We start from the raw sequence: 13,076 nt of genomic DNA, 5'->3' as shown, positions 1-13,076 counted from the left end.
ACCCGAGAATTAGCTGCCCAGTGAGTCGGGTGCCTCTCTGCGCTCAGGACCCTCTGCAGGGGTCTGTTTTGACCACTCCCACCCCACCCCCGCCTTCATGAGCAGACCCAGTGCTAATGGGCAAGTGACTGTTCTCTGTCACTGCCCCCGCTGTCTGGGGAAAGGAAGCTTGGCTTAAGGCTGCTGTGGACCCAGGAACATCAGGGAGAGCGAAATCTGAGTGGGAGACTACAGGAATGGCTGGCGCTGGGGGAGGGACACATGGCATTCACCAGAACATTCTCTCTAGCTGTGCTGACGTTTGAAAATGTCCATCGTGGGCACCTGAACACACACGCCCCCCAGCGCAGACAGCGGGCCCCTGCACAGGTCACCCAGGAAGCCGAGGAGACATGCAGGCCGAGCGCGTCCCCAGGCTTCAGTTACGCCGCTCCCCCGGCTGGCGGTCCTGCTGCCGGCGGGGACAGCTCAAGCCCCCACGTGGCATCCGGAGCGCTGAGCAGTGGCCGGCAGGACAGTGGACTCGCTCACCTGGATGCTTGCTCTCTCTGCACAGGTCGCACGGGGCAGGCGGTTGCTGTTCGAGCCAAGGCCTTTGGATTCAGCGTCATCTTTTATGACCCCTACTTGCAGGATGGGGTCGAGCGGTCCCTGGGCGTGCAGAGGGTCTACACCCTGCAGGACTTACTGTATCAGAGTGACTGCGTCTCCTTGCACTGTAATCTCAACGAGCATAACCACCACCTCATCAATGACTTTACTATAAAGCAGGTAACTGGACATAGATACCCTCAGCCCCTGGAGACTTCCATCAAAGCAGAAGGGGGTGGGGCGGGAAGTAGTCCATGGACACATGCGTGAAAAGGAAAGACCATCCCCCAGGACGTCAGTGAGGGGCCAGATGAGGCCCCAGCACGGGATGGGCCACCTGGAGCTGGGCCAGACAGGGGCTGGCCCAGGACCCAGCAGGGACCTGTCTCAGTCGGGCTTGGCCTCCCAAGAAGCAACAGGCAAGTGACCGGTCCTTAGGGTGCGCTCTGAGGATACAGAGGATACAGAGAAACCGACCCAGCTGTCACCAACACCCCGCAGTCCCCTTCTGCCCAACCTGCTGCACACACACCCAACAGCCAAACCAGCCAGAGTCCTCCGGCCACGGCCGGCTTCTGTCAGCCTCGGGCAGGTGCCTTCCAGCGTGGTGGCGTCTGACGGCCTTCCTTTCGTCCCGCAGATGAGGCAAGGGGCGTTCCTCGTGAATGCGGCCCGTGGCGGGCTGGTGGATGAGAAGGCCTTAGCCCAAGCCCTCAAGGAAGGCAGGATACGAGGGGCAGCCCTCGACGTGCACGAATCGGAGCCTTTCAGGTGGGTGCGCCGGGCTTCCGGCCTCGCGCAGTGACCCCGGGGCCTGCTGCTGCCCTGAGCGCCTCCCACACTGGGACTGTGGGGCACGTCCCCAGAGCAAGGGCCCCCGGGGAGGAAGCTGGAGACCGTCTGACGGCCTCTGTTCTGAGGACGGTGCTGTACTTTGCCTGAGTGTAAAAGCGCCAGAGGGCCCGGGCGGGGGGGGGGGGCGTCAGAAAGTGTCTCAAAGGAAGAACCGTGTGGAAGTCTGGAGCGACTGTGCACTCTGCTGACACGTGCGCCCTGCCGGTCCTCCGGGGAGCCTTTCTCCTGACACCTGCTTTAGCAGTTCCGATCAGTACGTTCTTTTTTTTTTTTAAATATTTTATTTATTTATTTGACAGACAGATCACAAGTAGGCGGAGAGGCAGGCAGAGAGAGAGGAGGAAGCAGGCTCCCCGCTGAGCAGAGCCTGATGTGGGGCTCGATCCCAGGACCCTGGGATCATGACCCGAGCCGAAAGCAGAGGCTTTAACCCACTGAGCCACCCAGGCGCCCCGATCAGTACGTTCTTAAATTCTCAGCCTTTAGGAAACGTACTACCCCCCGTTCCTCCATGCAGGCAAACTGGCCAGTAGGCCGCTTGGCCGCGAGCTCTTCTCTTGGTGAATGGGGTAGGGCGCGACAGTCTTCTCATTTGCTGTTTGTGTGCATTTATCTAGCTTTGCTCAGGGTCCTTTGAAAGACGCACCGAATCTCATCTGTACGCCCCACACAGCTTGGTACAGTGAGCAAGCCTCGCTGGAGATGCGGGAGGCGGCGGCCACTGAGATCCGCCGGGCAATCACAGGTGAGCCGGAGCCCTGCGGCTCAGCCACCCCAGGCCTGATAAGGCGGGCTGGGGGTTAGAGAGGCCTGCTGCTAAGGGCACAGGAGGTTTTAGGGATCAAGTCGATGACATGTGGAAGGAACTGGGCCCAGTTAATCCAGGCTTTGCACTCGATTTCAGAGGAAACAGGTTACTTTTGCACCAGTCAGCATCAAACATGCAAACTGTGGAGGGAGTTGGGAATGGGGGGCAGGGGCTCCTTTCTGTTCCAGAAGGGTGGAGTGGGCAGGAGTGAAGAGCTCAGGACTCAGGCCCCACGACTTCACCTTTTCTGAAAATTAAAGGGCTGGCCCTCATTCTGGAGTGGAAGACTCTACACTCGGGTTTCCATAGTTCAAACATTATAGGGGGTTCCCCCAGCAGCAACTACTGTGGTCTCTAACTCCCTGTGATCTTAAAAAAATACATCTGGTAATTTTAATCATCATATTCCAGGTCGCATCCCAGAAAGCTTAAGAAACTGTGTGAACAAGGAATTCTTTGTCACAACAGCTCCCTGGTCAGTAATAGATCAGCAAGCAATCCATCCAGAGCTCAACGGCGCCACATACAGGTGAGGAGTGGAATGGCACTGACCTCGCCTGGAGCCCCCTTGCCCCCCTACTCTGGGGAGAGTGAGGCGGAGAGGCGGAAACCACCGCAGACAGCTCCCTGCATGGAGTCTGTGCAGTCCTCACATTTTTTCCGATGCCCAGTTTCTGTGGAGCAAACACCATTCTCGGGATACAACCTAGAATTGGGGTTCCTATTTATGAAAGGAGTGACAACAGGCATGCATTCCCCCAAAGGCTCTGAACACTGGGGGGAATGACTGGTGCATTCCAAGCCACTGCAAAGGCAGAGGGCTTCTGGGTGAGAAGGTACCAGAAAGATTTTCGGGGGGAGGGCTTGTTGATGAATCTGTTTTCTAATTTGAATTCTTCTGGCCCAGAGCCCACATAGCCCCTGGAAGGGAGCAAGGTTTCACTGGTGATAGTTCCCCATGGTTCAGTCCCCCCACCATGGCTGGGCACACAGGGAAATCAGTGTTCTGCTTTTATAAAAGAGCTGCAGCCTTGAATTCCAGAAGGAAACTTCTGTCTTGCTTACTGTAGCCCACAGTTGCCCGTTCCCTGGCGGTATTCACTTACCAGGCTGGAGCTTTCTCCCCTGGGGCCCAGCCTTGGCACTGTGCGATGTGTCTCGGCTCTAGCTGTTGCCTCACATCCCCCGCTGTGAGCCGCTGCTCTAACCATGGGGGCCGGGGAGGTGTAACTAGTGTAGGGAGGACCCCTAGGTGAAGGCTCTCCTCCTGGGTCTCGGGTTTTTTTCTGCGTTTCAGTTTGCCGTGTTCTGTTAATGTCCCACCCATATCATTGCTTGAACCTCTGCCCGAGGGTCATGTTCCTTATTGTTGGCAGCCTGTCCTTTAAAGGCCACATTTTACTTCTTCCCTTTGCCAGACCGAGACTCCCCGGCCCCATGAAATACAACATATGCTTAAGGCCTGTAGCTCCCCCAAGTCGCAGAGGGTCCTTGATTTCTGACCAGCCAGTGAGCGGCTGTGTCAGGCTGTAGGTTGGGAAGCCATGGGTCAAGGATTTGAGAATGTTGAGAATCAGTCTTTTAATTCTGAAGCACCTGCCTCCTAAGTCTGTTTTATCCTAGGAATGTTTCAGTACACGGACTCGAATTTGTGTTAACCACCACATGTTCTGTGGGAGGCTTAATGCCTCGTGTCCTTGCACACACAGCAGCTTGTGTGCCCGCGATGGAAGAGGAGTCTGCGCTGGCCCCCCTCTGCCCCTGCTGCCGCGTCCCGTTTCCCACCTCTGGTCACGAGAGCATGGGGCGAGGTCGCCTAGGGAGCCCCATTTGGTTTCAGAGTACTTCATCCTGTCTGTCGGGAAATCACTAGAAGTATTGACATAAATAATGAATGCTAAGGCACTCAGACAACTTGGGAAGTGGTTTTTTTTTTGGTACCAGACATTTCTCAAATGCAATACAGGGTCTATGGACAGAATTAACACAGGCTATTCCCATTGTGTGAAGAGCAAAAGTCTTTGGCAGTGTTCTGATAGGACTATCGATTTTGTTGAATTAAGCATCATCGTTTTGTTTTTCATGTAGATTTCTCCTTACTTTGCCAGTAAAGTGACTAATGTATTTTTTACAACAGTAGGCAGAGCCAAGAGCTCGGCTCCTCCCTGCTCCCGACCTAACTGGCCCTTTCTCTGTGTGCTTCTCAGATACCCGCCCGGCATCGTCGGGGTGGCCCCGGGCGGACTTCCTGCAGCCATGGAGGGCATCATCCCCGGCGGCATCCCGGTGACTCACAACCTCCCCACAGTGGCACACCCTTCCCAAGCTCCCTCTCCCAACCAGCCGACAAAACATGGGGACAATAGAGAGCATCCCAACGAGCAATAGCAGAGAATGACGAGCGGTCATCACAGAAAAACCTGGGACCAAGAGACAGTGAAAACTAGATGAACTAAGGAAAGGACTTGGACCGTCTTTTTAACGGATTCTGGACACACGCATCACGGACGCTGCAGTGTTAGAGCAAGAAGCCGAGGTGTGGGAAGGCTGGAGCCGCCGTCTGGTGACGCGAGCGCTGAGAGACTAGGACGTGATTTGTCAGCGACCGACTCTTCTGTTATTGTGCGTTACGTTCTTCGTCTGTGCATCCCGTCACAAAGAATAAATAGATCCTTTTCCTTTATCAGCCCCTGGGGCACAGCAGGTCCTGAACACCTTGCTCTAGAATGTTGCATCAGGAGTTCCAAACGTCAAAATAAAAAAATACTAAGAGGAAATCCCCCTCCTGTGACTCCAGTCCCTTCAGTCCATGGGGGCTGGTGACCTCTTTTGCAGAGAGGAAGATTAAATTACTACAGAGAATGGGGAGAAAACTGTGCCCGTTAGACCGCCGCGAGCGTACAAGCTCCTGTACAGAAGTCTCTCCCCCATCTGAACTGCATACTGAGCGGGCGAGTTGGTTGTGAATTCAGTAATACCCTCTTGATGATGCAAAAAAAGGAAAAAAAGAAAAAAAAAGAAAAAGTATTAAGTTTCACAAGCTGTTTGTACTCAAATATATTTTCTCAGTTTCAGATCCTCAGCTATTTTATTGAGTGGAAAGTCTTGAGCTGAAAGAGTTCAAGAAAAATAATGTTGCATTTCCTTATGTCTCAGGAAACACTTTTTATGGTAACTTGTCAGATTGTCTATGAACAAACCCACTTTTTTAGACATTGATAAATCTTCTTTTCTTCACGTGATATTTTATACAAGAACACTTCAGGTGTGTTACTAGATGTGACTGATTTTAACAAATCCTATTAGATTTGTATCAACTAGTTACATGTTATATTCATAGTCTTTTGTGAATCATCGCCTTTTTGTTTAAAAGATGGCCTATTTTGAGCCTTTGTATAGGTACATTCCTGTTTTTGTGACAAAAAAAAAAAAAAAATCCTTTAAAACTGTCCCAAACAGAAAAATAATGGCTATCGGAAGTGTTTTGTTTTAGTGTGAGTTACCGCTACTGTGTCTGTTTATTGTAAGGTGGACATTTAGCGTTCAGTGCAGTTTTCAATAAAAAGTAATAAAAATTTGTAAAGTTCTGAAATTCAAGTACATCTCACCCAGGTAAAAATTCTCTACAGGAGATGTTTTAAAGGCAACTGTATCCTCTATTAGCCAGTTTTCAACTCGTGTTCCTTCTGGGTTCAAAGACGAACATTTTCCCATCTGCCCATTCTATAACCAGATCGGGAACGCTGGTGATTACCTGTGATAGCTTAAAGGAGAAATAAGAAAACCGCCCACTAAGGCCATCATTATCAGATTGGGACATCCTCAAGATGAAATAGTGGGTTGTAACTATGTCGATCCAAGAAACAAAATTGGTCAAGTTAGAGAGTTTTGATTTTAATTTACCCAAAAGCAAAATTACCTGGCTCAAGCATTAATGCAGGAAGGGAAGTGAATCTCAAAATTCTTTTAAATGATATTTACAAAGAAATGTTGCAAAATAATGAACATCATCCATTTCCATGTTAAGAACTTTTAAGTTGATGTAAAGGATTTTCCTTCATGAATAGCATTAAACTCCTTCACACTAGTGGTATCCACAAGTATCAAGCCATCCATCAGGTCCAATGCCAGGTACCCAACTCCCTATCACTTTCTCCCTCCCCCTTCCCATGAAGAAAGGAGAGGGGAGGGCTGTGATGGGGTCAGTCCTCAAACATCGACCTCCTCACTCATTTGAAGGTGGTGGTCCTATCCCAACCCTCCCAGAAAAATTACAGTAAAACCACCTCCTGTGGATAGAGACAGAGCACAGGGTTACTGATTGACCCATCACTCCAGGGAACGGAACAGGAGCCGAACATCCTTGTCACTTGTAACCAGGATGTTCGCAATGAGGGCATGACAGCAAATGCACAAAAAGGAGATTCCCCAACTGCCTAAAGAAAGCAGTGTTCCCATAACACAGATGAAGTCTGAAACACGGGGAGCCTAGAATCAAAAACAAAAAAGCCAGTTCAAATCCATGGTACACCTAGGTTTTGTTTAATTAGAACAGAAAACACCACACTGTATTCTCCCTAAAAAAGAACCATAAAGTTAAATCCATACAGGTAAGGTATTACTGTCCAGAGTCAACCAAGACCTCATCTTGGAGAAAAGGACTGTGTACTCTATCTCGGGACAACAAATATGGCTGTTTAATAGTTCAAGAGCTTAACATAGCATTGATTCACCAACATTTTGGCCATTAGCAGCCAATCTGCTACGAAAACCATTTAGAGCCCCATCCCTGTCTGGAGCCTAGGAAATGCAATGTTCTACCTTTCCCACAGGGAAGAATGCTGTACCCCTTAAACTAGGTGTGGTCAGGTTCACTGATCATAAATAAATAAATAAAGAGGCACCTGGGGGAAACCCCACTCGGCAGACCACCACACACAGGCTAACTACTGTGCTTTCTGGACAGCATTGACTGCGGTGTAGACCATAGTGACTAGATGCTTCTCTCAAACGCTTCTCTTTGGCTTCTTCAATTGGGAGGGTAGTTTTGCTTAACAGCAACTACAATAGGATCTGTGCCCACTAAAAAATTCTTCCAATGTATGGAGAAAAATTTATAGAGATGCTATGCTTAGTCAGAACGATAGCCTTCTAAAAACTTAATTACTGACCAAAACAAAAGCCAACCAGAGTCAATTTGTAGGGAAACCTAGCCACTTAGAACAGTAACATTTACCATTATTATACCAAAACTCATTTCTATGGAATCCAGAGAAGTTTCCTACAAGTTTTAGCATACAGCACAAGTGATCCTTCCATCTTGGACTCCCTCTGCACTGCTCGGAGAGGGGAGCAGGAACTAAAGACAGGACATCTCATGGGTGCTTTTCTCGCTTTAGTTTTCCAGCATCGAGTCAGAGGTTGCGCACATTTAAAACACCACCTAAACAGAACTTAGAAGAAAACAAGAAGCAAATATTTAAAGGTTTTTCACAGCCTTTTCATCAAAGGGAAGAAACTGCATGCATGTGTGCGCGCACGGGGCTGCTTTCCAAACTCCTTGCCACATCAAGAATCTACAAAGTGCTTATCAGGACACTAAGTCTTTTGTGTGTTCCTGAGATAGGTCTGAAATTTTTACCCAGTACTGAACATATACCTGAAGTGGTCAAATAATACTTTTTATAAAAAGATTTCTATCTAAGATTATAGTTTAAACTTTTAAATAAGAATGGCCACAATTAACCAACATGCAAAAATTCTCAGACTACTCTGAGAAATTCATTTTACAATGCATTTCCACCTTACTGCATTTTTCAATCTTTATTCAATGCTTAACTGTTCCCACTTAGCCCGAGCAAAGGCATGCCTTTCTAACACGATTTGCTTAAAGCAGAGCTGATGATAAAGCAAGAATCCAAAGAGCCTCTGCACAGCCATTTGGGAGAAGAACATTGTCAACCGAATCAAGTGCGCAAATCTCCCGCAGTTCATCTAGTGACAAGCGGGCCCATTCCCCCAGGCCCTTCCCTAACTTGGATCCAGGGAGTGACGACTCCCTGAGAGACTGCCACCCAGACTCTGGGAGAACTACCCTCATTTTGAGGGCACTCTTCCAAACAAATAAATACCTAAATACTGAAAAGGGGTGTACAGAAGCTTAAAAAAAAGACGAAATGATAGAAACCAAAACCCTTTCTGCAACAAGGGAATGACGTGTGTGTGAAGTCCGCTCACACAATCCTACTCTCCTTGCAGTTTGTTCCTTGAAGATTTGACTTCGTTTTATTGGGCACGACAGGAACTAAATTAAAATAAAAGCTTATTTTTATTTTTATATTTGGCTGTGGATAATTTGTACAAAAAGTTTCCAAATCTTTAATGAGCTCTAATGAGACTCAACGTAAAGTGGATCTCTTAAGATGGAAGTAGAAAGCCAGGTTCTACTTCAAAAAGAGTATCTCAAAGGAACAAAGAGTCATCTGCCATGTGCTTTCGGAGGTGCCCGTGCAGGGAAAAAACTTCTCAGTAATACGAAGATGCTGGTACAACCTGTCCTATTACACAACTTCTTACACAACCACATGCGTTACATTTATAGACAGATTTACAATTTGAAAGGAAAAAAAGTTCTGTCTTAATAAAATTAAGGGGGGGGAGGGTTTCTTTTTCCTTTTTTTTTTTTTTTTTTTTTTTAAAACAAACTGTAGTCCAAACAAAGTTCTGTCTCCTCACACAGCAGATGCGTCATCTCCATGGGTGTGGATTAGAAAAGCCCTTCTGGGCAGATCCTGCCAGATCTGGTTCCTTCCATGCCTTGCGCTCTGCTTGGAGCGTGCACCACACCAGCTTTGGGGTCACCACAGAGCTGATACCCTGGTCTTTTGCTCTTTGATTTTTTTTTTTTTTCATTCATCTTCATCATCTTCATCTTCCTCTCCATCTGACAGGGACGTACAAGGCCGGATCTGTCGGTAGCGGTCAAGCCATTTCTCCACCATCTGCGTGACCAAGGGGTGGTTCCGCCGCCGAGAACTCTTCTGCATGGCTACCAGCACACCCCCTTCGGTCACACAGCAGTCCAGCCACTCCCGGAGCAGTTTCTCTTGCTGCTCCTCGTTACCTAGCTTTTAGAGGAATGCAAAGAAAAGGGGAAAGAATACCACAGATCAGAGACCTGCTGGGAGTTTGATGAGAACACAGCTGACAGGATTACTAATGAAAAGGTCCAAGCAACAAACTTTTGACATAGTTTCAGCCTCTCATCAATTTTATGATAAAACCCAGTCTCCTATGGTTAAATAGAAAAATGTCTATGGGAAAATTCAAAGGAAAATCTCATGGGGGGAGAAACCACCACTAATGGGTTAATTTGTTTGAAAGAACAGGAAAAACCAAGTGTTACCTAATAAACTGATCTTGGCCAAGAAAAGGCTAGAAAAAAGTCTCAGCTTCAAACACATGACAAGGTAAGTTTATTCAGTAAACTATTTACAGAATGAAGTTAAAAAAATTATATTCTACTAATTCATGTCTTGATGGTAGAAGTTTTATGATTTCTAGTATATTAAATAAAAGCCCAGTAATTTTTTAAGAATATGGGTTTTCGAAGAGTGTTCTTTCTCCACAGCCTCACTGCCCCTGCCTGGTCTACACCTCCCTCGCCCCTGCCCCCACCACTGCTCCAGGCATCTTGTCTGGAGTCTCCACAACAAGCAGCCAGTGCTCCTCTACTGAACAAACTGGCCACAGGCTTCCCAGCTTGCCCAACGTCTAAAACAAGCTTTCAAAGGCTGCTGGCAAGCCCTCTGCCACTGCAGAACCCCTCAACCCCGTTTCCCCACAAACCACAGGGAGATCGTGCAGTACCCTCTCCCCCCAGCTCTCTTCCCCCACGGGCTGCTAGACTCTCACCTCCCGCGGAGCTCATTTCAGGAGTCACTGCCTCAGACGCCTCCCATTACGGCCCGACAGCCATCACGAGTCCCCTGCCCCCCAACCCCCATCTTTCCAGTCTTCTCCTCAGCACCCCTCCCTGCCTCAGGGCAGGGACTGTCCTCTTCCCGTCCCTGCTGCATGTGCACCCCACGACCTACAGAGCAACTCGGGGAAAGGGACGTGCCACAGTCTGAAGGACCGTGTCCACAGGACAAGCCGAGTGCTGGCGCCAGACACAGCAGTGGGGCTGGCTGTGCGGAGAAGGCCACGGTGGCAGCAAGGACACGGCGGCGGCCGGGTCCAGGTCCAGGCAGCAGGACTATTTCAGGAGGTTCACAGGAGCGCCCGCCTCTTACCTCCTGGGCAGAAAGAAAGTGCACGTGGAGTAACTTCCTCTCGCTGTCCACCAGAGGCAGAAACGTGATGGTGACGTCGTCATCAGTGTTCAGGTTAGCACCGGCACCTCGGTTGCCGTAGCCGTCATTCTCCATGGCAACCAAAGCAGAGAAGTGGCCCCTCGTATAGCCTAGAGCGATGGGACTTTTCCAACAAAAACTCTGTTCCCACAACAAAGGCAAATAAACACCTGGAGGGAGGAGAGAAACCCCACGGGGTCATGAGGATCTAGCTGCAGGCCGCATGGGGAGTGACAAGAGACTTCAAAAATACCCTTGAACATAGGACGCCTGGGTGGCTCAGTGGGTTAAGCAGCTGTCTTTGGCTCAGGTGATGATCCCGGCGTCCTGGGATCGAGTCCCTCATCGGGCTCCTTGCTCAGCAGGGAGCCTGCTTCTCCCTCTGCCTCTGCCTCTGCCTGCCTCTCTGTCTGCCTGTGCTCACTCTCAATCTCTCTCTCTCTATGACAAATAAATAAAATCTAAAAAAATTAAAAATACCCTTGAACATGGCTTACCTTGAAACCGAGTATATCCTAAAGTTTCTCCCCGGAAACTTTTATAATATTTTACTCCATAAACTATGATTGGTCGTCGAAGAATATGTGCAAGTACAAAAATGTGTGTCTGTTCCAAACTCGCTCCAGGCTGTATGGAATGAAATACAGAAAGCAATTTCACTTTAAAACATTTATTTCTGCCCTGGAAAACAACTGTGCAAAACACAATGCTGTTCTCCCCTTCAGTACACTAGACCAATGCTTTTATTAGTAGTAATTACTGTCAAGCTAAAGAAGAGTACGATTCTTCAAACAGCAACATCCAATGAAATAATAAAAGAAATCTGCAAGTTCTATGCAGACAAGATCGTTCGCTATCCAATCTCAAGAACCCAATGGATTTGGTTAAACAGTGATCCCAGGAACAAGAGATTCAGATAGCAAGGGACACTGGAGTCATTCATTGGCCTCCTTGTTAAGTCACCTATTAGATCAAGACCCTAGTAAAAAGAGGAGCTGTTATTTCTTACAAACATAAACAGCAAGAATACTGAACAGGTCTATCACCCCTCTATAATGATTGTGACAACCCATTTTTAGGACGTACATGTCACAAGTGTAAAATAGTCACTGTGACAGAAGGTACTTCACTTACAGGCTTCGAGTAAATAATGGTGCTTTCCGCAAAGAACAGGGATGGTTTGCTGTGTGTATATTTGAACGTTACAGCCCAGTATACTGACCATGCTTCATGGAATAAAACTAGTATGAAAGCTAGAGTCTAAAAGGAACAACCCTTACACGATTCATTTTTCTAAAAGTTCATTCCCAGGTAAATTTTAAAGAAATCCTTCCACCTGCCGGCCATGGCACCTTGCCCTTGGCACACATTACATGGACAGAGAGCCTCACACTCATCACCACTTCACCCTCCGGGCCCAAAAGCAAAGCATCAGTGCCCACCACCAGCTCGGTGATCTCGGTTCAGTGCCCTCTAGGACACAGAATAGGAGCTAACCAGTAGACAGATAAACAGGCATAAAGCCACTTTGCTAAGAGGACAATATAAATGAAGAACAATCTGAAAAAAGTATATAAAAGCGCTTGGAATCATCACAGTGCAACTATCATTCTGACAATTTCTAATCACATAATGTAAGAAACATGTTACTGCCTCTGTCCTGTGGTGCAGATTTGCCTCTGGTCATATAGTCGACAGACAGCAGTCATGGCCAGAACCAAAGTCACCTGATGCCGAATCAAGCACTCTTTCATGTACACCCCAATGCCTCCAACATAGTTCACGCATGTAAATCCAGGGGTTCAGAGCATGTAGCCTACTATTCTCACAGAAGCAACATGTCTCAAAGCATTCTTACCTGACTAGCAAGAGAGAGTATAAATGCCCAGTCTTCTTGCCACTGTTCCTCTCTCAAGGAAAAATGTAAACCAAAGCTCTGAGAATACCATGATTCCCAATCTTTCCAACGTGTGTAAAACCTGAAAAAGTAAGACAGTAAAACATAAGCCTTCGATAAACGCTGCTATCATTTATTTACTGTGGTCGGTAAGCAATTCGAGTAAAGAGATCAGCAACTGTATTAATTTTACCCAGTCTGCACTAAAACTTTCACATTAAAAATACCTACCTTCTGCTAGCAGACATCATTTAAAACAATCTCACACACAATTTCATTCACCACCCACCAAGTTTTCAACCAAAACACTAATGATGAGAACAATCAATTTCAAATGTCTACTATTGGTTGACAAGTTCAAAAACAAAAACAAACAAACCAAAAAAAACCAACAACAAAACCCCAAAACATTCAAAATCACCCGAAATACTGGATACAATCAAAGACACTACATTTCCACATTACTGTTTTGTCACTGTATAAACAATGGACTAGAAATAGCCCATGTGTTCACAAGTGGAGGATCAAAACCACTTCCACAGCAAGGCCCTAATTCTCAATTCTGTGACAG

The 13,076-nt window shown here is 47.6% G+C and overlaps 2 protein-coding genes across 11 annotated transcripts in view; one reads left to right on the top strand and one right to left on the bottom strand.

The window, feature by feature from the left end:
- CTBP2 (C-terminal binding protein 2) overlaps positions 1–5,837 on the top strand; it is a 156,549-nt gene extending 150,712 nt beyond the window's left edge. For all 5 annotated transcript variants that reach the window (XM_082721679.1, XM_082721681.1, XM_082721680.1 and 2 more), the window contains 5 exons: positions 557–771; positions 1,232–1,362; positions 2,064–2,191; positions 2,666–2,783; positions 4,462–5,837. In XM_082721679.1, coding sequence (XP_082577805.1) covers positions 557–771; positions 1,232–1,362; positions 2,064–2,191; positions 2,666–2,783; positions 4,462–4,642 — 773 coding nt within the window. In that variant the 3' untranslated portion in view covers positions 4,643–5,837. The remainder of the gene's footprint in view (positions 1–556; positions 772–1,231; positions 1,363–2,063; positions 2,192–2,665; positions 2,784–4,461) is intronic.
- A 290-nt stretch (positions 5,838–6,127) lies between these two features.
- ZRANB1 (zinc finger RANBP2-type containing 1) overlaps positions 6,128–13,076 on the bottom strand; it is a 58,712-nt gene continuing 51,763 nt past the window's right edge. For 5 of the 6 annotated variants that reach the window (XM_082721672.1, XM_082721673.1, XM_082721677.1 and 2 more), the window contains 4 exons: positions 12,467–12,587; positions 11,106–11,235; positions 10,549–10,778; positions 6,128–9,381 (listed from right to left, as the gene is read on the bottom strand). In XM_082721672.1, the coding sequence (XP_082577798.1) occupies positions 9,163–9,381; positions 10,549–10,778; positions 11,106–11,235; positions 12,467–12,587 (700 nt within the window). In that variant the 3' untranslated portion in view covers positions 6,128–9,162. The remainder of the gene's footprint in view (positions 9,382–10,548; positions 10,779–11,105; positions 11,236–12,466; positions 12,588–13,076) is intronic. The other variant, XM_082721674.1, reaches the window with a different exon arrangement.

This window comes from Mustela nivalis, assembly GCF_964662115.1.
Source record: "Mustela nivalis genome assembly, chromosome: 2".
Lineage (NCBI taxonomy): Eukaryota > Metazoa > Chordata > Mammalia > Carnivora > Mustelidae > Mustela > Mustela nivalis.
Note: the sequence above shows the minus strand (reverse complement) of the source record. Positions and strands in the feature narration are given on the sequence as shown.